At 42.4% G+C, this 24,013-nt stretch overlaps 2 protein-coding genes across 2 annotated transcripts in view; one reads left to right on the forward strand and one right to left on the reverse strand.

Annotated features, from left to right (window-relative positions):
• Positions 1-4,974, reverse strand: part of LOC128657157 (uncharacterized) — a 51,929-nt gene extending 46,955 nt beyond the window's left edge. Inside the window, exon 1 of the mRNA XM_053711399.1 lies at positions 4,869-4,974. The gene's annotated coding sequence lies outside the window, so the exon portion shown is untranslated. The remainder of the gene's footprint in view (positions 1-4,868) is intronic.
• A 122-nt stretch (positions 4,975-5,096) lies between these two features.
• LOC128657156 (zinc finger protein 300-like) overlaps positions 5,097-24,013 on the forward strand; it is a 63,080-nt gene continuing 44,163 nt past the window's right edge. Inside the window, exons 1-6 of the mRNA XM_053711398.1 lie at positions 5,097-5,386; positions 17,130-17,252; positions 21,081-21,140; positions 21,331-21,478; positions 21,808-21,906; positions 22,043-22,126. Coding sequence (XP_053567373.1) covers positions 17,175-17,252; positions 21,081-21,140; positions 21,331-21,478; positions 21,808-21,906; positions 22,043-22,126 — 469 coding nt within the window. The 5' untranslated portion in view covers positions 5,097-5,386; positions 17,130-17,174. The remainder of the gene's footprint in view (positions 5,387-17,129; positions 17,253-21,080; positions 21,141-21,330; positions 21,479-21,807; positions 21,907-22,042; positions 22,127-24,013) is intronic.

Raw genomic sequence — 24,013 nt, forward strand, 5'->3', positions numbered from 1 at the left:
AAGTGCTCCCTAGATTGTGAGTTAATATTGACACCACTAGAATATATCTACCCCGCTGAACATACAATATTGGGCCATGTGGCGCATCTGTCTTTTTTATGTTTTGTAAAAAAAAAAATAATAAAAATGATCTAAGGGATCTCAGAGGGAGGGAGGTGGGGGGCAAGCTACACTACAGAAAAATTATAAAAAAAATAATAAAAAAATATATTTTATTGTAAACTGGGTACTGGCAGACAGCTGCCAGTACCCAAGATGGCTACTAATACGTTAGAGGGGGAGGGTTAGAGAGCTGTTTGAGGGGGGATCAGGGAGGTTGGGGGCTAAGGGAGGCTCCTAAACATTAGCATATGTAAATATGCAAAAAAAAAATATTTTTTTTTTAAATACCTTTTATTTTAGTACTGGCAGACTTTCTGCCAGTACTTAAGATGGCAGGGACAATTGTGGGGTGGGGGAGGGAAGAGAGCTATTTGGGAGGGATCAGGGGGTGTGATATGTCAGGTGGGAGGCTGATCTCTACATTAAAGCTAAAATTAACCCTGCAAGCTTCCTACAAGCTCCCTAATTAACCCCTTCACTGCTGGGCATAATACACGTGTGGTGCGCAGCTGCATTTAGCGGCCTTCTAATTACCAAGAAGCAATGCCAAAGCCAAATATGTCTGCTATTTCTGAACAAAGGGGGTCACAGAGAAGCTTTTACAACCATTTGTGCCATAATTGCACAAGCTGTTTGTAAATAATTTCAGTGAGAAACCTAAAATTGTGAAAAATTTAACGTTTTTTTTCTTTCATTTGATCTCATTTGGCGGTGAAATGGTGGCATGAAATATACCAAGATGGGCCTAGATCAATACTTGGGGTTGTCTACTACACTACACTAAAGCTAAAATTAACCCTAGAAGCTCCCTACATGCTCCCTAATTAACCCCTTCACTGCTGGGCATAATACACGTGTGATGCGCAGCGGTATTTAGCTGCCTTCTAATTACCAACAAACAAACAACGCCAAAGCCATATATGTCTGCTATTTCTGAACAAAGGGGATCCCAGAGAAGTGTTTACAACCATTTATGCCATAATTGCACAAGTTGTTTGTAAATAATTTCAGTGAGAAACCTAAAGTTTGTGAAAAAATTTGTGAAAAAGTGAACAATTTTTTTTATTTAATCTAATTTGGCGGTGAAAGGGTGGCATGAAATATACCAAAATGGGCCTAGATCAATACTTTGGGATGTCTGCTAAAAAAAATATATGCATGTCAAGGGATATTCAGGGATTCCTGAAAGATATCAGTGTCCCAATGTAACTAGCGCTAATTTTGAAAAAAAGTGGTTTGGAAATAGCAAAGTGCTACTTGTTTTTATTGCCCTATAACTTGCAAAAAAAGCAAAGAACATGTGAACATTGGGTATTTCTAAACTCAGGACAAAATTTAGAAACTATTTAGCATGGGTGTTTTTTGGTGGTTGTAGATTTGTAACAGATTTTGGGGGTCAAAGTTAGAAAAAGTGTGTTTTTTTCCATTTTTTCCTCATATTTTATAATTTTTTTATAGTAAATTATAAGATATGATGAAAATAATGGTATCTCTAGAAATTCAATTTAATGGCGAGAAAAACGGTATATAATATGTGTGGGTACAGTAAATGAGTAAGAGGAAAATTACAGCTAAACACAAACACCGCAGAAATGTAAAAATAGCCCTGGTCCTTAAAGGGACACTGTACCCAAAAATTTTCTTTTGTAATTCAGAAAGAGCATGCAATTTTAAGCAACTTTTTAATTTACTCCTATTATCAATTTTTCTTCGTTCTCTTGCTATCATTATTTGAAAAAGAAGGCATCTAAGCTTTTTTTTGGTTTCAGTACTCTGGACAGCACTTTTTTTATTGGTGGATGAATTTATCCACCAATCAGCAAGGACAACCCAGGTTGTTCACCAAAAATGGGCCGGCATCTAAACTTACATTCTTGCATTTCAAATAAAGATACCAAGAGAATGAAGAAAATTTGATAATAGGAGTACATTAGAAAGTTGCTTAAAATTTCATGCTCTATCTGAATCACGAAAGAAAATGTTTGGGTACAGTGTCCCTTTAAGGTAATGAAATTGAAAAATGGCCTTGTCCTTAAGGGGTTAAGGTCCCAAAATTATGTTAAAGTTTGAAGTCCTGTGACTTCATGAGAATACGTTTGTAATACCCAGTAGCTACTTTTTCCACTGTGTAATGTGCTTTGTGCAGTACTATGTTCAAAGGCAGAAACAATGCAGATAAACACAGAATATACACAGAAGCTGCAGAATTCCACTTCCCTTTCCCCCTCCCGGTTACCGCAGATCTCCTCCAGTCTCTGCACAACCTAATTAAATGCTGTGGTAACCGGGAGGGGGAAGGGAAGTAGAATGGACTGTGTGAAATCAGCAGACGCAGATAAACACAGAAGCTGCTAAACTCAGCAGCATATTTTCCCTTCTGTCCGTTCTAACGCTGCAGGAATTCCACTTCCCTTCCCCCTCCCAGTTACCACAGCATTTAATTAGGTTGTGCAGAGACTGGAGGAGATCTGTGGTAACCGGAGGGGGAAGGGAAGTAGAATTCTGCAGATTCTGTGTATATCTGCATCGTTTCTGCCTTTGAACATAGTACTGCACATTACACAGACCGCTCCAGCAGGAGGGCTGTCTGTAAACACTATTTAGGGAGTGTGGAAAAAAGCCTTGTTCTGTAGTTACTGGGTATTATGAACGTATTCTCATGAAGTCAGAGGACTTCAAACTTTAACATCATTTTAAGGACCTTAAAGTGAAGGTAAATTTCCATGTGAAAGTGCCTGTTTTTTAAAAAAAACTATTAAAAACAAGGGTACTTTCATTCATGAAAATTGGCATTTCAGCCGGGTTTTTTAAAATAAAATATACTTACCTTTTCTTCTTGAAGCCGCTCCAGTGCTTGACCAGTCCGTCGCAAGCCTCTTCATACGTCAGCAATGACGATTCCGACATCCTCCAATCACGGCCTTCCCCCCGGGGGTAATCATTGCCTGAGGCAATTGGCATTGGAGGAAGCCAGTTTCATCGTTGCTGGGTAAGTAAACCAGGAAGAAGCAGACGGGGCATCATTTCAGAAGGCCAATTCGGCGTTTCAGAAGAACAAGGTAAGTATTTTTAAAATACAGTGCTATGTCAATTTTCATGAATGAAAGTGCCCGTTTTTAATAGTTTTTTTTTTTTTTTAAACCGGGCACTTTCACATGAAAATTGACTTTCACTTTAAGCAGCAAAGTAGATAACACGTGTTAATTAAAAACTTTTATTTTCTTTTAATGCTTTATTTAATTAGCCTTTAAAGGGACAGTAAACACCTTGTAATTACAGGACATTCCTGTTGTGTTGCTATAGAATAACATATCAGCCAAATCTAACATTAAAGGGACAGTAAACCTAAAAAATAATGTTATATAATTCTGCACATAGTGCAGAATTATATAACATTATATTAGTGCTATCGTTATAAAAGCTTATATTCCCTTTTAATTTTTTTAAAAACATGTCAGTTTTTCAGACCCGCTCTCTGTGATCTTCTGAGCGGGTGTTTTTATTACACAGCGCATCGGGCCAGCTGTATAGTCACAGCCCGACCCGACCGCGCCATAACACTAAGTGCATCTCGCTCCTGCTTTGTCTGACAGCAGGAGCGAGCTGCACTTAGTGTTATGGCGCGGTCAGGCCGGGCTGTGACTATACAGCTGACCAGATGCACTGTGTAATAAAAACACCCGCTCAGAAAAGCGCAGAGAGCGGGTCTGAAAAACTGACATGTTTTAAAAAAAATGAAAAGGGAATATAAGCTTTTATAACGATAGCACTAATATAATGTTCTATAATTCTGCACTATGTGCAGAATTATATAACATTATTTTTTAGGTTTACTGACACTTTAACATCCTTTTTTTACAACAGTTATCTTTCAATAGCCAAACTCCACCCACCATTTTATTTATTTAGAGACAACAAGGCTAGCTACAGTGATAATGTTAGTATAAAGTGCAGTTGTTATATGATAATGCCACTTAGAGACATATATGTAGCTGAGTTAGCTTTGAGAAGTCAGCAGGGTGCATCTAAGTTCTTAGAATTAGAAATTGCTTAATTTTCTGAACCAGGTGACACAAAAAAGGTCAAAATAAAGAATGAAAATATATTGCAAAGTTATTTCATTACATAAAACTAAACATTTTAAATAAAATAAACTTCATGGAGGTTACTGTGTATATATATATATATAAAGTTCCCTTTACCTAACATATACACAGACCCCTCACTGTATCTTCTATACAGATATATATTATGGAGATGTTCCCTCTGCCTCTCACACACACCCCTCCCCAGTAACTTATAGATATCACTCAAACAGATATCTCACTCAAACAGAGCCAACTTCTACAAAACCTTAGTAGAGATGTTCCACCTATGTGTGGGGGTGAAATAGCATTAGACTCGTTATGTACTTTTACATCATAATAGCCCTTTGACTATACATCACAAACTGCCCCTCCATGTACCTTATATACAGATATATACTATAGAGAGGTTCCCTCTGCACAAGCGCACACAAACCCCCTTCCCCCGTACCTAATATACATATATAATATTCCCTCTACCTAATATGCATTGCACTTCCCCGCAATCTAATATAAAGAACAAAATACATAGTTTATAGACCTTATATGGAGCTACATATCACGTAGAAAGCTACACATTTATCACACACACAGTATAAACACAGTCACACACTAATACAGTTATACTAAAACAACATTGCACACATATGACACCCATCAGTCTATAGCTAAATTACTGACTTGGTTATTAGGCAGCTGAGAGTCAGCACATCCCAGGAAACAAACACGGGAAATTACTATAAGTACCGGTAAGTCAAAGGAGACAATTGCCAGCGTTCCTTCCTACCAGCGTGATCTTCAGCAGGAATTAAACGGAAGCAGGAAACCACGAACATACTCCCAGCATGCAGTGCAGCGGAAGCTGTATGCATCAGCTTCACGTCCAGTAAAAGAGGCGGGGTCCCAACGTTGATGCTTCTGTTCAATAATCCTAGTACCTTATCTACAGGTATATAATATTATATAGATATTCCCATTGCCTCACATACAAATACCTCACCAGTGCATTATTTACAGACAAATATTATTATAAAGAGGATCCCTCTGCCTCACACACACAGCCTCCTTCCAGAAGTTCCAATATTATCCTCGAGTAGCAGCTAGATCCCTTGCAGCAAAAGGACCGTGAACTCCCAGAAGCCACGTGACTGCAGTGACCTCATCTGTCCTTTTACCGGACTGGATCTAGCTAATACCAGGTAATATATGTGATTTAAGGAAGCGTGACAACTAATATTAACCTCCTATAGGTGGGGGGAGACTGTGGGTGCAGAGAGTGGGGTTAAGAGGGTGAGCTGTGGGTGCGGAGAGAGAGGGGTTAAGTGGAGGAGGAGGAGGGGTTTATGTGCCAGACAGAGGGGAGCTGAGTACTTGTGCAGGCTGAGGCTGGGTGACAGCGGTGCTGTGGTTCTGTACAGGGGCTGGAGTGTAAGACAGAGAGGGACTAATAGTCTGTACAGGGGCTTAGGTGTGGGGCAGAGGAGAACTGTGAACCAGTATAGAATGGGGGGGATGTGAGAGAGAGGGGGGCTGATAATCTGTATAGGGGCTGGGGTGTGAGGAGGGCTGAACATGGGCTGGAATGTGATACAGAGGGGAGGTCTGAAAGTCTTTATAGCGGGTGGGGGGTGAGACAGGGGTGTGTGTGTGTGTGTGAGGCAGAGGAGAGTGTGTGAGGCAGAGGAGAGTGTGTGAAACAGAGGGGGGGGGGGGGTGAGAGACTGTACAGGTGCTTAGGTGGGAGGCATAGGGGGACTGAGAACCAATACAGGGACTGGTGTGTTTGTGTGTAAGACAGGGGGGGGGTAAGAGACTGTACAGGGGCTTAGGTGGGAGGCAGAGGGGGACTGAGAACCAATACAGGGACTGGTGTGTTTGTGTGTAAGACAGGGGGGGGGGGGTAAGAGACTGTACAGGGGCTTAGGTGTGAGGCAGAGGGGGACTGAGAACCAATACATTGACTGGTGTGTATGTGAGAGAGGTATCTGAGTCTCTACAGGAGCTGAGGTGTGAGAGGGACTGAGAGTCGGTACAGGGGCAGGGGTGTGTGAGACAGAGGGGATTGAGAGTCTATAAAGGGACTAGGATGTGAGGAGGGCTGAGCATCTGTACAGTGGCTGGAGTGTGACACAGAGGAGGGCTAATATATTTTATAGGTGTTTAGGTGTGAGGCAGAGGTTGACTGAGAACCAATACCGAGGCGTACGTGTGTGTGTGTGAGAGAGAGGTCTGTTAGTCTCTACAGGGGCTGGGGTGTGATTGGGGCTGATGGTCCCTACAGGAGCTGAGGTGTGAGATGGAGGGAGGCTGAGAGTCTCTACAGGGGCTTGGGTGTGAGACCGAGGAGGAGCTGAGAATCTATACAGGGGCTGAGTTGTGAGGGTGGCTTAGGGTCTCTACAGGAGCTGGGATGTGAGATGGAGGGAGGCTAAGAGTCTGTACAGGGACTTGGGTGTGAGATAGGGGGGCTGAAAATCTATGAAGGGGCTGAGCTGTTCGGGGGTCTGTACAGGGCTGGGGTGTAAGGGGGGGGGGGGGCTGATGGTCTGTACAGGTGCTGGAGTGTGATACAGAGGGGAGGGCTGAGATTCTGTACAGGGGCTGGGGTGTGAGCCAAAAGAGGCTGAGAGTCTATAGAGGAGCTGGAGTATGAGACAGAGGTGGCTGAGAGTCTGCACAGGGACTGGGGTGTGAAACAGAGGGGGTTTAGAACTTTTACAGGGTATGAGTTGTGAAACAGAGGGGGCTGAGAACCAGTACAAGACTGGGCTGTGAGAGAGAGAGTGGGACTGAGAGTCTTGTACAGGGTATGAGGTGTAAAACAGAGGGGGCTGAGAGTCTGCACAGGGATTAGACTGTGAGGCAGAGGGGACTGAGATTGTGTACAAGGGCTTAGGTGTGAGGCAGAGGAGGACTTAGAACCAGTACAGGACTGGGGTGTGTGGGAGAGAGGGTCTGAGAATCTGTACAGGGGCTGGGGTGTTAGACAGAGGGGAGCTAAGAGTCTGTACAGGGCTGGGGTGTGAAGGGGTCTGTGGGTATGTACAGGGGCTGGGGTGTGAGACAGAGGAGAGCTGAGATCTTGTACAGGGGCTAGGTGTGAGGCAGAGGGGGGCTTTGAACCATTATATGAGTGCAGTGTGGGAGAGAAACAGAGAGAGGGGTTGAGAGTTTGTACAGGGGCTGAGGTGTGAGATGTGAGACAGAGGGGGGCTGAAAGCATGTACAAGGGATGGGGTGTGAGACAGATGGGTTGAGAGTCTGTATAGGGGCTGGGGTGTGAGTCAAAGGGGGCTGAGAGTCTACACAGGGACTGGGGTGTGATACAGAGGGGTTCAGAGTCTGTATAGGTGCTGGATTATAAAACAGAGGGGGGCTGAGAACCTGTACTGGGATTGAGGTGTGAGAGAGAGCGAGAGGCTAAGAACCTGTACAGGGCTGAGGTGTACAGGAGCTAGGCGGGCAGAGAGACTTCAAAGGGACTGGGGAGTGAATCAGAGGGGGAGGATACAGGGACTGTACAGGCCAGTACAGGAGCTAGGCGGTGAAACAGTGGGGTCTGAGAGCTTGTACAGGGGCTTAGGTGTGAGGCAGAGGGGGGCTGAGAACCAGTACAGTACTGGGGTGTGAGAGAGAGGTCTAAATCTGTACAGGGACTGATGTGTGAGAAAGGAGGGGGCTGATATTCTGTACAGGAGCTAGGCTGTGATGGGGCTTAGATTCTGTACAGGGACTGGGGTGTGAGACAGAGAGGGGCTGAGAGTCTGTATAGGGACTACAGTGTGAGGGGGCTGATACAATGAGCAAGCTGTATTTGAGGGAGTGAGGACTTGATGACGCACAGTCTGTGTGTTAGGGTGATGGGTTCAAGTCTGACCTGTTTATAATAATTGTATATTTATTACTTGTATATGTGATGGGGTCACAGGAAGTCAGTCTGCATGGTTGCCCAAAACAGGATGTGACATAACTGGGAAAAAGTTTGTAAAAAAAATGTTTCTTATTGCTATTAGATATTATTATTATTATTATTATTATTACTGTTGCTATAATTGACCATTTATGACTATCTCAATGGTTTTAAGAGAGGAGAAAAGTAAAGGGTGACATGAAGCCATTTAGCTAAATATGAAGAGGAAACCACATCCCAGAGTAATGCAATATATATAATAAAATGAAGCACAAGCACAGCTGTTCAGTGGGTAGTAGGTAGAAGATGGACCAGTCTTACAGCACATGTAGTAGGGCAATTACTTACTTGGTGCACAGTATTTGTTGTGTCCTCACTTTAGCAGCCTCACATAATTTGTAATGTTATCCTATGATCAAGGTAATATGTGGGTTGTATGATTTGGGGCAGATTCCTGTTTGAGCATAAACAGCAGATGAAAAACTAAGGTGCAGCAGGACAGAGCTACCAGTTTGGGATAATCCCATAAATTACAGGATGCCTGGTAACCAGGGAGCTGAGGCACTTAGTGTTTTAATTCTGCTTCCTGATTTATCAGATAACATTGCATATTCCTGTGTACAGTCACCTTATTTTGCTTCTAATGAACTTAAAGGGGCACTAAAGTCAAAATTAAACATTCATGATTCAGATAGAGCATTCATTTTTAAACACCTTAGCAATTTACTTTGATTAACAAAATGTGCACCGTCTTTTTATATTTACACTTTCTGAGTCACCATCTTCTGAGCATGTGCAAGAAGTCACAAAATATATGTATATGCTTTTGTGATTGGCTGATGGCTCTCACATGGTATGGGGGGAGTGGAAATGGATATAGCTTTGACATTTGTCAGAAAAAAATCTACTCATTTGAAATTCAGACTAAGTGCTATTGCATTGTCTTGTTATCATGTAAATTTACTGGCCCTTTAAAGGGACATGAAACCCAACTTTTTTCTTTCATTATTTAGAAAGAGCAAGCAATTATAAACAACTTTCCAATTTACGTCTATTAGCTAATTTGCTTCATTTTCTTGATATAATTTGTTGAAAAGCATATCTAAATAGGCTCACTAGCTGCTGATTGGTGGCTGCACATAGATGCCTCGTGTGATTCGCTCACCCATGTGCATTGCAATTTCTTTAACAAAGGATATCGAAAGAATAAAGCAAATTAGATAATAAAAGTAAATTGGACTTCCGGTGGGCAGGCCAAAGAAGCAGACGTGTCCTAACAGAGCTCCGCTGGTCGGGCCGCAAATACCCCTAAAATTTAACAATTTTCTGCTGGGCCCCGCACGACAGACTTGCTGGACTAGTGATCACCGCATAGTGCCAGTCGTCTACTGAGGTGCGCGGAGCATACTCCATCAGCTCCGGCTTCTGGAGGCCATTGACTGTAAGAGGCATTCACATACCACCGACACCATCTTGGATTTTACCCGGCCTCAGTCACAGGCATGGAGGGAGCAAAAGGGCGCAAAGGAGAATTGCCACAAACCGCCTAATACACTCCATATCGTGGGCAGCAGTGAGTAGCGCTCATGAAAGTTGCGATCAGTGGCTTAGTGGGGAGAAACGGCAGTGGAGAGTGAGGTGGGGAAAGAACAAGGGACACGCAGCCAAGGAAAACACATCACAGATAAGTGATAGTTGTGCAGACAGCCTACCATTTTTCTCTCTGGGGACAATATTGTATCAGGACTGGTTCAAGAGAGGTGAGCGGTGTGGGAGATTATTAAACACTGCACAGGGAACGGTTTTTTTTTTGGTTTTTTTTATTTATTTCTTCATGGCCTTAACTAGCAGTCTATTCTAACTGCGTCACACGGAAGGTGAAAAACGTTACTTGTATATCAGCAGGTGCCTGCATAGCCCATAATCACATTAAAGATCATTTTATATTTTCCCACTTCCCATCAGTGGCAGATATTTTCCTCACCTCATTAAGTGCCAAACACTCGGATGCAATAATAGACATACTTGTACCTGCCCTGACCCTGTTTATACCTCCTTCAGCTGCATCAGGTCATAGCAAGGCAGGACACACCATTCCACCAGCTGTACAGAAACTATGCAACAGTAAAGGGGATCAGGCTGAACATCTCTACCCCTTAAGACCAAGGCATCCTCTTGTGGTGCACCGCTAGAAGCTGGCATCTGCTTGAATATTTCAGCATCACGCTTGACTGCTCTGCATACAGAAGATCCCACACCCCACTCTAATGAAAGTGGACAAATACTTTCATAAACTTTCTCCCTCCACTAAACCTGACATGTCTCATAGATCAAAGACCAGTGAAAAGAGACTGAAACACTTATCAGACACTCAGGCGGAGGGCTCAGCTATACCAGACCAAGCGGGGGCCTCAGACCCAGCCTCACATTCTGCTCTCCTGCAAGAATTAAAATCTTTCTCCCAAAGATGGACTCTCTGCAAGCAGGGGTTGACACGCTAACAAGCGAGATACGCCAATTTTCTTCACGGTTAACTGCAGCTGAAACCCGTATCTCTGATGTGGAAGATAGGCAATTTGCCACAGATACCACAGTCAAGCAATTAGTAAAGAAAACCCAAGTGCTCCAGGATCGCATAGATGATCTGGAGAACAGAAGTCGCCGCAACAATTTACGTATCGTAGGAGTCCCGGAATCCATTAGGGGCTAAGATCTGCTCGAATTTACAGCACTGAAGCTCCCCAGGCTGCTGGGCATACATGCTGACATCCTACCAATTGATGTGGAGCGAGCACACCGAGTAGGCCCGGAAAGGGCAGGAGTTTAGGCAGGAGCCAAACCTAGACAGGTTGTATTCAAGTGCCTAAATTTCCAAGAAAAATTAAAGATCCTGAGGACCTATCGCTCGCATAAAGAGCTGATATACGAGGGCTCAAAGCTGCTCCTCTTTCAGGACTTCTCACTGGAGGTCTCTAGACAGAGGAAGGAATTTGCCCCGCTCTGCTCCCAATTACATGAGCAGGGACGTCAAGTAGCATTGCTTTTTCCGGCGAAACTTCGTCTACAAACACCATATGGCGTAAAATTCTTCCACTCACCGCAAGCGGTGAGAAGCTATCTGGCAACAGAAAACCAGCACCCTCCAACCTGAAGATAGCAAGCTCCAATTAGGAAGATGCTTCCTCTGTTGTTTTCTCCTTCTTGCTTTGTTTTTAGGCCTCAAAAAATAAAGGATGGCTGAGTCTCTTTGTTGCTTGGCCTTTTCCTGGACTGGAAGAGACTTTTGCCCCAAAGGGTCGATGGACTTCAAAGAGAGGCGGGACAATGCCTCTAGGGTAATGTTGAATAGTGATATCTACTATAAGTTCTATTTGTTATTTTTGTTGTTGTTCTGTTGTTTATCTTTAACATGTTTTAAATTCTCAATGTGTCATAACAATGGGTTAATACTGCTGACACTTTATCTGGGGGGTGAGGGATTACAATGTGTTATGCTTCATGCTGGTTATGACAACGTTAAATCTTACGATATACATGCCCGAGTTCTCTGATAAAATATGCTGACAGCTACTCTGAGACACATGTAGATGAAGACTTAAATACCCAGCCTGAGAGTGATAGAGATCAAAGGTGCTATAATCTAGAGGGGACCTCCAGTTGCCTTAGAGATAACAGAGAACTCTCAGAATATAATATTCGGCCTCCCAATCACAGTGTTTACTTAGACTCACTCCGCCTTAGCCTGGTAATAGACCCACCCCCTCCCGAGAGGAATGCCCTTCTTACCTTCACCCCTGTTACTGTCAACTCCACGGAGGTCACCCACACACATGTATACTACATAAGCAAGTTAAATATCGTTGGGATGTTTTGTCAGCCTACTATCCGTAGTGCCCCTTCTGTGCCCAACTCAGGGAGTCTCACACGCTCAAATCCCCCAACAATATCTACCTCTCCCAGGGATAGGGGCTTAGAACAGCTGTGTATGGTTAGGGTGAGAGTTTACATACTTATAGTCCCGGCTCTGTCTGAGCACGCAATAAATGTAGGGCTTAATTGTGTATATGCTAAGATAAGTCTATGCCTATGTCTATCAAATGTAAGTGTCATTGTTGAAGGTCCAGAATGCTGTATACTTTATGCTCTTCTTCTTGTTCTCTTTTTTTTTTATGTCAAGATACCACTGGGCTCTCTCTCACCCACCCAATGTCCCTACCCCCTTTTTCCTCCCCCCCCCCCTTTTTTTTTTTTTTTCCCCCACCATTTATGCCTCCTCTGTAGTTGAGAATGTCGCTTAAGATAGTGACCTGGAACGTGGGTGGCATCCACTCACCCATAAAGCGCAAATCAATTCTTACTCACCTTAGGAAACTGGGAACAGACATAGCCTTGCTACAGGAGACGCATTTGACAGACTCAGAACACCAGAAACTACAAAGGGACTGGGTGGGACAAGTGGTCTTCTTATCTTACACTAGTGCCAGCCGGGGTTTAGCTATTGTATTTGGGAAAAAGGTAACAGCGACAGTAGATAACACCTACCGGGACAGGGACGGACGATTTATGATAGTGCAGGCAACGGTAAATTCTGTGAAATATGTATTCTGCAACCTGTACGCCCCCAACCACAGAACAACAGGCTTTTGGTCAGATCTAATTCGACACTTGGCTCCACACATGGGTTCGTACCTAATAATTGGCGGAGATTTTAATATCTCGCCCACACATGTTTTGGATAGGCTCTGGTTTGCATCTCACTCCGTCAGGGACCCACAAATAAACTATAAGGCCAGATATGAAACAAAAATCTTTAGTATGTTAGAAGCAGATTTAGGGGTCTGTGATATCTGGAGACTATTGAACCCAGAAGGAAAAGAATACACCTGTTTATCCAAAGCCAAGCATACCCTGTCCAGAATTGACTTATTTATGATTGCTGGAGAATTAACCACACAGGTACATCATTGTAAGATACACAACATCTTAATCTCAGACCATGCACCAGTAGAAATTGCCCTGGGATCCCAGAGAACACGCTCCAATAGGAACACTCTTAGATTTCCAACTTACTTGACCACCTCGGAGGCATTAGTGAAATATCTACAACATACATGGACGGACTTTCTCACTGACAACGCAGCTCATGCAGACGACACCCAACTTCTCTGGGAAACGGCGAAAACAGTGTTTGCCGGTTCCATAATTTCATACGTCTCTAAATTAAAACACAAGACACAATAAATCTAAGAACCTACAAAAGCAGCTGGGACAGACTTACCAAGCCTATTTACAAGCTAAAACAAAAACGACCTATGAGACTTACCTAGCGGCAAAGGCAGAGCTTGAAGCATTTATGAAGCAACAAACTACCTCAGGGCTGTTAAAGACGGCAGGTAAATTCTACAGATTTTTAAAGACGGCAGGTAAATTCTACAGATTTGGTGGAAGGGCAGGCAGGATGCTAGCTACCCTATCAAAACCCCAGACAGCAAGGGCTAACATAACAGCAATTAGGGCGCAGGGCCTAACGCACACAAAACCAGTTGACATAGCACAGTGCTTTGCACAATACTATGCAAAACTCTATACCCAAGACGTGGCCCTGGGTTGGGGTCCAGACACAATTTTGGCAGTCATTGCAACCCCCTCCAATTGACACAGACTCAAATTGACAGTCTAAACGGCCCGGTGACTGTCGAGGAACTTACCTTCACCCTGGGGTCCTTGCCAGTGGGTAAGGCACCAGGGCCAGATAGCCTTCCGGCCAAATTTTATAAGTCCCTGCAGCCCCAGATCACATCTACACTGACCAGGCTATATAATGCCTTCCTTCAGACGGAGACCTCCCCCTCTAACAATTTTACTTCAGCACATATTACGCTGATCCCCAAGCCAGGTAAAGACTGCTCAAGACCAGAGTCCTACAGACCAATTTCTCTGTTGAACACAGATTACAAGCTGTTTATGAAGATCTTGTCCAATAGACTGAAGGTGATCCTTCCGGACCTGGTACACCCGGACCAAACAGGCTTTGTTTTCAAACGCTCGTCAGTGGTGAATCTCCGCAGGGTCATGCAGGTAATAGAGCAGTACTGGGCAAGGGGACAGGAGATGGGGGTGGACACTCCGGAGGCCTTCCTGCTATCCTTGGATGCAGAGAAGGCCTTCGATCTGGTGGAGTGGCCTCATTTGTTGGACACCATGTGGAGGTTCGGTTTCAGGGGCCCGTTCCTAGAGGTTATAGGCAAATTGTACCATCACCCAGTGGCACGGTCATTGTCAATGGACTGTTTTCTCCTGATTTCCAGTTGCAGCGGGGCACCAGGCAGGGTTGCCCCCTCTCGCCGCTGCTATTTAACTTAGCGCTTGAACCCCTTGCGCTAAAACTACGGCAGCTCTTCCCAGGGATTACGGTAAAGGGGGTCCCCCTGCACTTAGCGTTGTACGCTGATGACATGTTACTGTTTGTGGATACTCCCTCTGTCCATATACCGCGTATATTGCGCATGATCGCGGACTTCGGCACCTTCTCGGGATATCAGATAAACACCTCAAAGTCTGAAGTACTGTGGTTGCATAGGCACCAGAACTCTACACAAGACTACCCATTTGTAGAGGCCCCAGAGGGCCTTACCTACCTGGGCATCAAACTTCATAGAGACCCAGCTAAGATGTATGATCTCAACATATCACATAAATGCTCAGAGCTAGCTTCTCAACTGACAAATTGGGCCAATCTCCCTTTGGGCTTATCGGGTCGGATTAGTCTAATCAAAATGACAATACTACCCAAAATCTTATACCCATTGCTTATGCTACCATTTCTAATGTCAAAAAAGAATCTACGGATGCTCTCATATGCCATATCACGTTTCATTTGGAGGGGAGGCAAACCCCGGATAGCGGCGGATAAGTTACATCTTCCATACTTGGAGGGAGGATTGGGTCTGCCAAATCTCAAATTATATAATTGGGCGGCTCTGGCCAGGTTAGTCACCGACTGGCAACTAAATACGAAGCATTTTAGTGATGCGATACTTGAAGAAGCAATCGTTGCCCCCCTGGCACTGGCCTACCTCCCCTATGCGAAATTTTCGACCCTACCACCACTAGTCACTAACAGTGTGTTATACCGTGACCCACTGAAAGCGTGGCACTTGATTCACAAATTCTTGAAAGTAGACAGTCCCCCCCCCCCCCCCCGAGATATATACCCATTCGTGGGAATGCAGATTTCCCAGCAGGAAATGAGTATGGGCCATTCCGCATATGGGAAGCCCTCGGTATTAGAATGGTGGGAGACGTCTTGGACTCATTGCTTCATACAATACGCTCCTTCCAGGAGCTAAAAGCGAAGTATACTATCCCGAACCAACACTTTTACGCGTACCTACAACTGCGACACTATGTAGCGTTTCTGCAGTCATCTAATGTCGGCTTCTGGGACAAATCACCCTTTGCCATTGCTCAGACGCTGTTCCTAGTGGGACGGTTCTCCTTGTCATACTTTTATGCACAACTAATAAAGCAGACTTAGACTCTAATACAAACTAACATGCTGACGAAGCTGGCTGCGGATATTCCCATCATTGTATCAGTACAAGACTTGAAAGACAGTCTAGACAGCACGAAACAAGCTACACTCGCAGTCACTCACAGGGAGGCCCAGTTTCTACTATTACACAGAGATTACATCACACCCAATAGACTAGCAAAATGGAGTAACCTACATCCTAACCAGTGTATTAAGTGCAGTAGTACAGCCCCCTCTTTTCTACATTATTTCTACACTTGTCCGATTATTAGGAGCTTCTGGGGTCATTTCCAACACTGGGTAAAAATCACACTTGATATTGAAATAGAGTTCACTACAGCTGAGATATATCTATTTAAATGGGGAGACACACACAAACGGCAGCAGCGGTTACTCACGATGTGCACTATACTAGCACGACACTGTATTCTAACAAGATGGATCTCCAAACATCCACCAACAATAGCACAATTTAAACAGTTACTGATAAAACAACTGTACATAGAACAATATGACGTAAGGCTAGATGTGACCCGAAGACTGCGACCATAATGGAGGAAGTGGTCCCCGCTTATTAATACTTTCAACATGGACTTAAAAAGCCAGATCATGAGACCATTCCTACAGTCTGAGGTAATGCCTCAACTTAACTATACTGTGACTGAACAATCTTTAGGGGATCAAGGGGAAACTCCTAATGGTATCCGATACCCAACTGAGGAAATGCTTTTCTAGGTAACAGGGCCCAATCCCATTTTACTTAATTTTATTTTATGTTTTGTTTTTTGTTTTTTTTTTCTCTCTCTCCCTTCCTCTCCCCTTCACAACCCCCGGACTTTCCTACTCTTCCTCTCAACATGTTGTTATAATGTTAATATGTTATGTTTATGGTTATACAGTTGTATTTAAAAATGGGGACGGATATGGCATGCAAAATTTGATGGACAGACTTTGCTAAATTATCAAGCCGCAAGACACAGCAACTACAACTTATGCTCCTCCCGTCCTTTTGTATGGACTAACTTGGACAATCTGCATAAACATATCGTTTACAGTGACGAGTGGAGTATGGTGGAAAATATTCTTACATTTTGTATGCTACATGCTGTAATATTTGGTTCTGTGTCGTGTCATGTCTGTCTCTTATAATAAAAAAGAATTTAAAAAAAAATAAAAAAATAAAAGTTAATTGGAATGTTGTTTAAAATTAGATTCTCTATTTGAATCATGAAATAAAAAAATTGTGTTTCATGTCCCTTTAATAGTAAATAAATGTGTCGTCCCATAATGTCAAACATGCTATATAAAGATTGTTACATTTTATCACTTTATGTTATCTGCGGCATATGCAGCTAGTCACATGTGTACTATTAGATTGCTCATAAGTGAAATAAACATGTTTAATATCACATAATCATCTCTTTACCATAATATAAATACAGGAAGATTTCGGATTATTTCTGATCTCTCAAGCTGCCGTATTTCTTTCTTCTCACAGGTGTCGCATTTATAGCATCTGACTCAGTCACTGACAAAGAACAAGATGAACACATGCAGGAAGCTGATGGCAGAGCAGTTCCTGAGTCAGGCCCTGGGCATCATCTGCCTGCTGACCGGAGAGGTAAGAGCTGCTGGGTAATGTCATGTGACACTGGTCCTATTTACTGTGCTGCTTCTGATACACCGGACCTATCTTACTAACTCTAGCTTCAGCTCACCCAGACCATCTCACTTAACCTCACCGACCGACCATCTCCTAACCCTAACTTTATCTCACCCAGACCGTCTCACTAACCCTAACTTTATCTCACCCAGACCGTCTCACTAACCCTAACTTTATCTCACCCAGACCGTCTCACTAACCCTAACTTTATCTCACCCAGACCGTCTCACTAACCCTAACTTTATCTCACCCAGACCGTCTCACTAACCCTAACTTTATCTCACCCAGACCGTCTCACTAACCCTAACTTTATCTCACCCAGACCGTCTCACTAACCCCAACTTCATCTCATCGAGACCAACCATCTCCTAACCCTAACTTAATCTCACCCAGACCGTCTCACTAACCCTAACTTCAGCTCACCCAGACCATCTCACTAACCCTAACTTCATCTCACCCAGACCGTCTCACTAACCCTAACTTCAGCTCACCCAGACCATCTCACTAACCCTAACTTCATCTCACCCAGACCATCTCACTAACCCCAACTTCATCTCACCCAGACCGACTGTCTCCTAACCCTAACTTCAGCTCACTCGACCATCTTACTTAACCTCACCGAGACCATCTGACTAACCCCAACTTCAGTTCACCCAGACCATCTCACTAACCTTAACTTCATTTTTTTATTTTTTTATTTATTTATCAGTTTTTCAGCATTACATAAAAAGGCAACACAAATCAAACCAACAAAAAAAGAAAATGATAAATTGTGGAGGCGCAGCTCCTAGTCATATTGTAACTTCCATGGAGACACAGCTCCACATCAAAAAGGAAATAGAGATACAACAATCTACTCTACTGCATAGCCATTATCTTAACTTGTGTCACTTTTTCTATGTGCTGAGATTCAACTTTAGCTTCCCTTCAAGCAACCTTCTCTTATCTTAATTTTTGGACATAGCTAAACAGTGCGTTACCTTATTCTGTGTTACAATTTTAAGCTTTTCCTAACTAAACATCAATATAAACCTAAATTAAGGAGTTACTGCTCCAATTCACAATATCACATTCTTGAAGACGCAGCTCCACATCAAAAAAAATACAAAGCCAACCTTGATTAGCTCTCCTAGAAAACTATTGTCATAGATTACATTGCTTTTTCTGTCAACTAAAATTAATCCTCATATTACCATTTTCTTTGGAACTTGCGGCATGCCTTAAAAATAAATCAAAACCAAAGGAAACATAATATATCTATAGCAATACATAGAAAAGTAGTGTGTATCAACCTATCCTACTTGGGCCCTAAGTCAGATACAATGTAAGTCATTATATATTTATTAATACAATCCAAACGTAGGATACAAAAGTTAAGAAAAAAATGAACATGCGTTTTTTAAGTAAAAAATCTTAGACATCAGAGGTTTAACAAACAAAAAAATAAAAAATAAAAATAGGGGGGGAAGCAAAAAACACAAAACCTAAAAATAAAATAGAATCCCTACCCCCCTGTCTCCCCTAACATTGACCCCAGATTATGTCACGCTACTCCAGAACATGAGTTAGCTTACTGATTTTATAACTATTAGTATATTTCTCTATATAGAGAGATCCATGATGCAGGGAATTCATCTAATAACACCAATTCGGCAAAACTATTAGAACTCAAAAATGGATTCAATATACGTTTTTGGATTTGGTGAGGGTAAGTTTTAATTATAGGGAGCCATCCTACTAAAAAAAAATATTTTTTGTTCCCCTAACAATTGTGTGTGGAATGATTCAAAAATGATCTGATTCTGTATTTCTCTAATAAAAAGTGAGAAACTAGGAGCTGTTCTACTCTTCCAGGCTTTCAATATTAGATGTCTGGACAACAAGATTACTGTATTCAGTATATTTCTATAAGGATTTTGATTATCTATTTGGGCTTCAAGAAATATAATCTCTTCAAGCCCAATAGAGACATCAACCCCATAGTTTTTATTAAACCAATAGGTGACCTTGTTCCAAAATTGGAAGATCTTTGGGCAAAGACCAAACATATGTAGAATGTCTGCATTTAAATATGAACAGCGTGGGCATAGAAATGATTGTACTAAAAACATTCTTTTCAATCTAGCGGGGGTAAAATAATAATTGTTCAGTAATTTCATGTGAGATTCTTTCCAATTTATTGAAACCCTGTATTTACCTAATACAGAGAAACTTGTCTTAATCTTCTCATGGTTCATACCTGGGAAATAAGGTGTACATGTATTACATATTTTATCTAAAAAAATTTGGCTCTGTTTAGCCAGCATAATGTTATATATCAAAGATATAGATGTAGTTCCCCCAACAGATTTTTGAATACATGTTCTAATATCTGACCATGAACCACTACTATCAGGTACCCAATCCTTACTATTAATAAAATGACGTATTTGCAAATAGGCAAACAGACTGTTTCTCGGGAGATCAAATTGCTTTATAAGAGAATCAAATCTTACTATCTGACCCGTATCCAGTGAAAATTGGTGTAAATATTTCAGGCCCTTCTCTTCCCATGTCTTAAATATTTTCTGGGTATTTCCACTATATTATTAATGGTAATTAGGTAATTAGGCTGGCAACATTACCAGGAATTTTACTTGGTGGATTATGTAAGATAGTTTTTAAAGAGAAGGGATAGATAATATGACTTTCAATATCATTTGAGGAAAACCAATTAGATTCTGCTAGCCAGTCAATTGCAATTTTGACTAAGGCTGCCAGATTGTAGAAATTAATATTGGGTAAGGCAAGACCAGCTGTATTACGTTTTTGAGTTAGCTTATCAATAGAAATACGTGACACTAACCTTAACTTCAGTTCAGCCAGACCATAACACTAACTTAAAGGTACGTTCTACTTGAAAATTGCTATTGTTTTAACATATTCACCAGTTTTGCATAACCATCACTGTTATACAAATATCCTTTTTGCTTTATTATTACCTGTATCTAAGCCTCTGCAGACTGCCACTTATCTCAGTGCTTTTTACAAACTTGCGGTTTCACCAACTAGTGCTGGTTCCTGCATAACTCCATAGGAGTGAGCACAATGTTATCTATATGTCACGCATGGAATAGCACTGTCTTGCTGTGAAAAGCTAATAAAAAGCACTGAGATAAGAGGCGACCTGCAGGGGCTTAGACACCGGCAGAGATTTAGAGTTTTAGTGGTTATAAAGTATATTACATTGTTAGTTATGCAAAGATGGGGAATTGGTAGTAAAGGTGTTATCTATCTATCTTTTTAAATAGTAAAAAAAATCAAGTAGACTGTCCATTTAAGCTCACTCATCTGCACAACCCTCCTATACAAATCCTCTTCCAGCAAAAAAAAAAATATATATACTAATCCTAGCATCCAAGACCCCTCCCACCATAAAGAAAAAGCCCACTCATACAAAGCCCTACTACATGACCTCTATTGCAAAAACTCACCCCAGACCCTAAAGGCCCCTCTGCATGACCCCAACTACAAAAAGGCTTAAAACCCAAGGGACCCCAGCACCAATGGAACCTTCTATCAACCAAGGGCTCAACATTTTGCCCCCCCATCACACCCTCTCAAATGTTCCAGCAATGTTGATGTTCTTGGGCTCATGTCCTCAGTCTTTAGCCGCTTTTATCCATATAGGCCACACAGAATTATCCACTATATTTTATTTATGTTTTGTGATGATCGAGAGAAGTAAGCAAGAACTTGTTAGTCCAGGCAAATGGAGTCTGATGAGCTTTCTCATACATATTATAGGAATACATTATTGTGAAGAAGAGGCCCTCCCACAGCAGCATACAACAGCTGAGCGGAGAGGTGAGTACTGCTGGGGAATGTGACTTATACACAGTGACTCACTTTACTGACCCATCTGGCCCTGTGTGTATTTCCTACCAGCTGTCTGTGTCTCTGTATGTTCTCAGTAACATTATCCTGGCTCTGTCAGTAAAAGTGTGTGACAGAACCAGTCCCTGTGTCAGTACTGAATGAGTTGTGTGTGTTTCAGGTTCCTATAAAGTGTGATGATGTTGCTGTGTATTTCTCTATGGAGGAGTGGGAGTATATAGAGGGACACAAGGAGCTTTACAAGGACGTCATGATGGAGACTCACCAAGCACTAAGGACTATGGAGATCCCAGGAAATGAGAGCTCAGGTAACGCTGTGTAGTAATAAATATCTCACTCGGGAAGTGCTCATACACTACTGACGTGACTGACACAGAGCAAATCTACAGTGAATCTGTCACATGTGATCTAATGAGCTGTCTGATTATAAACTAATGTTATACCCAACAAAAATAATAAAAACACAGTTAAAGGGTCAAGAGGAATTACTGCTAAAGCAATTTGTATATTCATTTATATATGTAAATGTTTAAGTGCAAAACAGATGCTTTGTTTTGTTCTTAATTGAATACATTTAAATATATATAAATTGTTTCATATCCATTTAACAAAATAAACTCATTTTATTCTTTATTAGAACTAACAAGTCACAGTGATGAAAATCTAGACACAGGAGCACATAGAGAACTTGTACAGAATATTCAGCCAGTGGAGACCCCATCAGACGTCTCTGCAGGTAACAGATCTATGGCAGAAGCTACTAGTAATGTTTTCTAATACTGATGTGTTGTGTAATATTACTGTATGATCAGATTGTGTGAGATAACTGCACTTAAATCCATTTATTCAAAAAAACTCATTTTATTTATTAGAACTAACAGGACACAGAGATGAAAATCTAGACACAGGAGCTACTGAACTTGTACAGATTATTCAGCCATCAGATCTCTCTGCAGGTGAGTGATCTATGGTATAAGGTTCACAGTTAGAAAACTCAGATTATAAAATGTTTTCCTCCTATGTTAATGATGAGCCTCAGTACAGACAGATTGTAATAATAAAATCTATTTGGTTCACACCCCTACCTTGTCCTTTCTTCTCTCTCACCCTCTGCTTCATGTAAATTGTACACACACACATGCCCTCTATTCGCTTTACTCTCACCCTCTGATTCATGTAAATGGTACAGATATGTCCTCTCTTCCCTTCTCTCTCACCCTCTTATTTATGTAAATGATACACACACATGCCCTCTCTTCCTTCTCTCTCACACTCTGCTTCATGTAAATGATACACACACATGCCCTCTCTTCCCTTCTCTCTCATCCTCTGCTTCATGTAAATGATACACACACATGCCCTCTCTTCCCTTCTCTCTCACCCTCTGCTTCATGTAAATGATACACACACATGCCCTCTCTTCCCTTCTCTCTCATCCTCTGCTTCATGTAAATGATACACACACATGCCCTCTCTTGCCTTCTCTCTCACCCTCTGCTTCATGTAAATGATACACACACATGCCCTCTCTTCCTTCTCTCTTACCCTCTGATTCATGTAAATGGTACAGATATGTCCTCTCTTCCCTTCTCTCTCACCCTCTTATTTATGTAAATGATACACACACATGCCCTCTCTTCCTTCTCTCTCACACTCTGCTTCATGTAAATGATACACACACACATGCCCTCTCTTCCTTCTCTCTCACCCTCTGCTTCATGTAAATGATACACACACACATGCCTTCTCTTCCTTCTCTCTCACCCTCTGCTTCATGTAAATGATACACACACATGCTCTCTCTTCCTTCTCTCTCACCCTCTGCTTCATGTAAATGATACACACACATGCCCTCTCTTCCTTCTCTCTTACCCTCTGATTTATGTAAATGATACACACACATTCCCTCTCTTCCCTTCTCTCTCACCCTCTGATTTATGTAAATGGTACACACATATGCCCTCTCCCTTCTCTCTCACCCTCTGCTTCATGTAAATGATACACACACATGCCCTCTCTTCCTTCTCTCTTACCCTCTGATTTATGTAAATGATACACACACATTCCCTCTCTTCTCTCTCACCCTCTGATTTATGTAAATGGTACACACACATGCCCTCTCTTCCCTTCTCTCTCACCCTCTGCTTCATGTAAATGATACACACACATGCCCCCTCTCTTCCTTCTCTCTCACCCTCTGCTTCATGTAAATGGTACACACACATGCCCTCTCTTCCCTTCTCTCTCACCCTCTGCTTCATGTAAATGGTACACGCACACATGCCCTCTCTTCCCTTCTCTCTCACCCTCTGCTTCATGTAAATGATACACACACATGCCCTCTCTTCCCTTCTCTCTCACCCTCTGCTTCATGTAAATGGTACACACACACATGCCCTCTCTTCCCTTCTCTCTCACCCTCTGCTTCATGTAAATGGTACACACACACATGCCCTCTCTTCCCTTCTCTCTCACCCTCTGCTTCATGTAAATGATACACACACATGCCCTCTCTTCCCTTCTCTCTCACCCTCTGCTTCATGTAAATGGTACACACACACATGCCCTCTCTTCCCTTCTCTCTCACCCTCTGCTTCATGTAAATGGTACACACACATGCCCTCTCTTCCCTTCTCTCTCACCCTCTGCTTCATGTAAATGGTACACACACACATGCCCTCTCTTCCCTTCTCTCTCACCCTCTGCTTCATGTAAATGATACACACACATGCCCTCTCTTCACTTCTCTCTCACCCTCCGCTTCATGTAAATAATACACACACACATGCCCTCTCTTCTCTTCTCTCTCACCCTCTGCTTCATGTAAATGATACACACACATG

This window comes from Bombina bombina, chromosome 4 (genome assembly GCF_027579735.1).
Source record: "Bombina bombina isolate aBomBom1 chromosome 4, aBomBom1.pri, whole genome shotgun sequence".
NCBI lineage: Eukaryota > Metazoa > Chordata > Amphibia > Anura > Bombinatoridae > Bombina > Bombina bombina.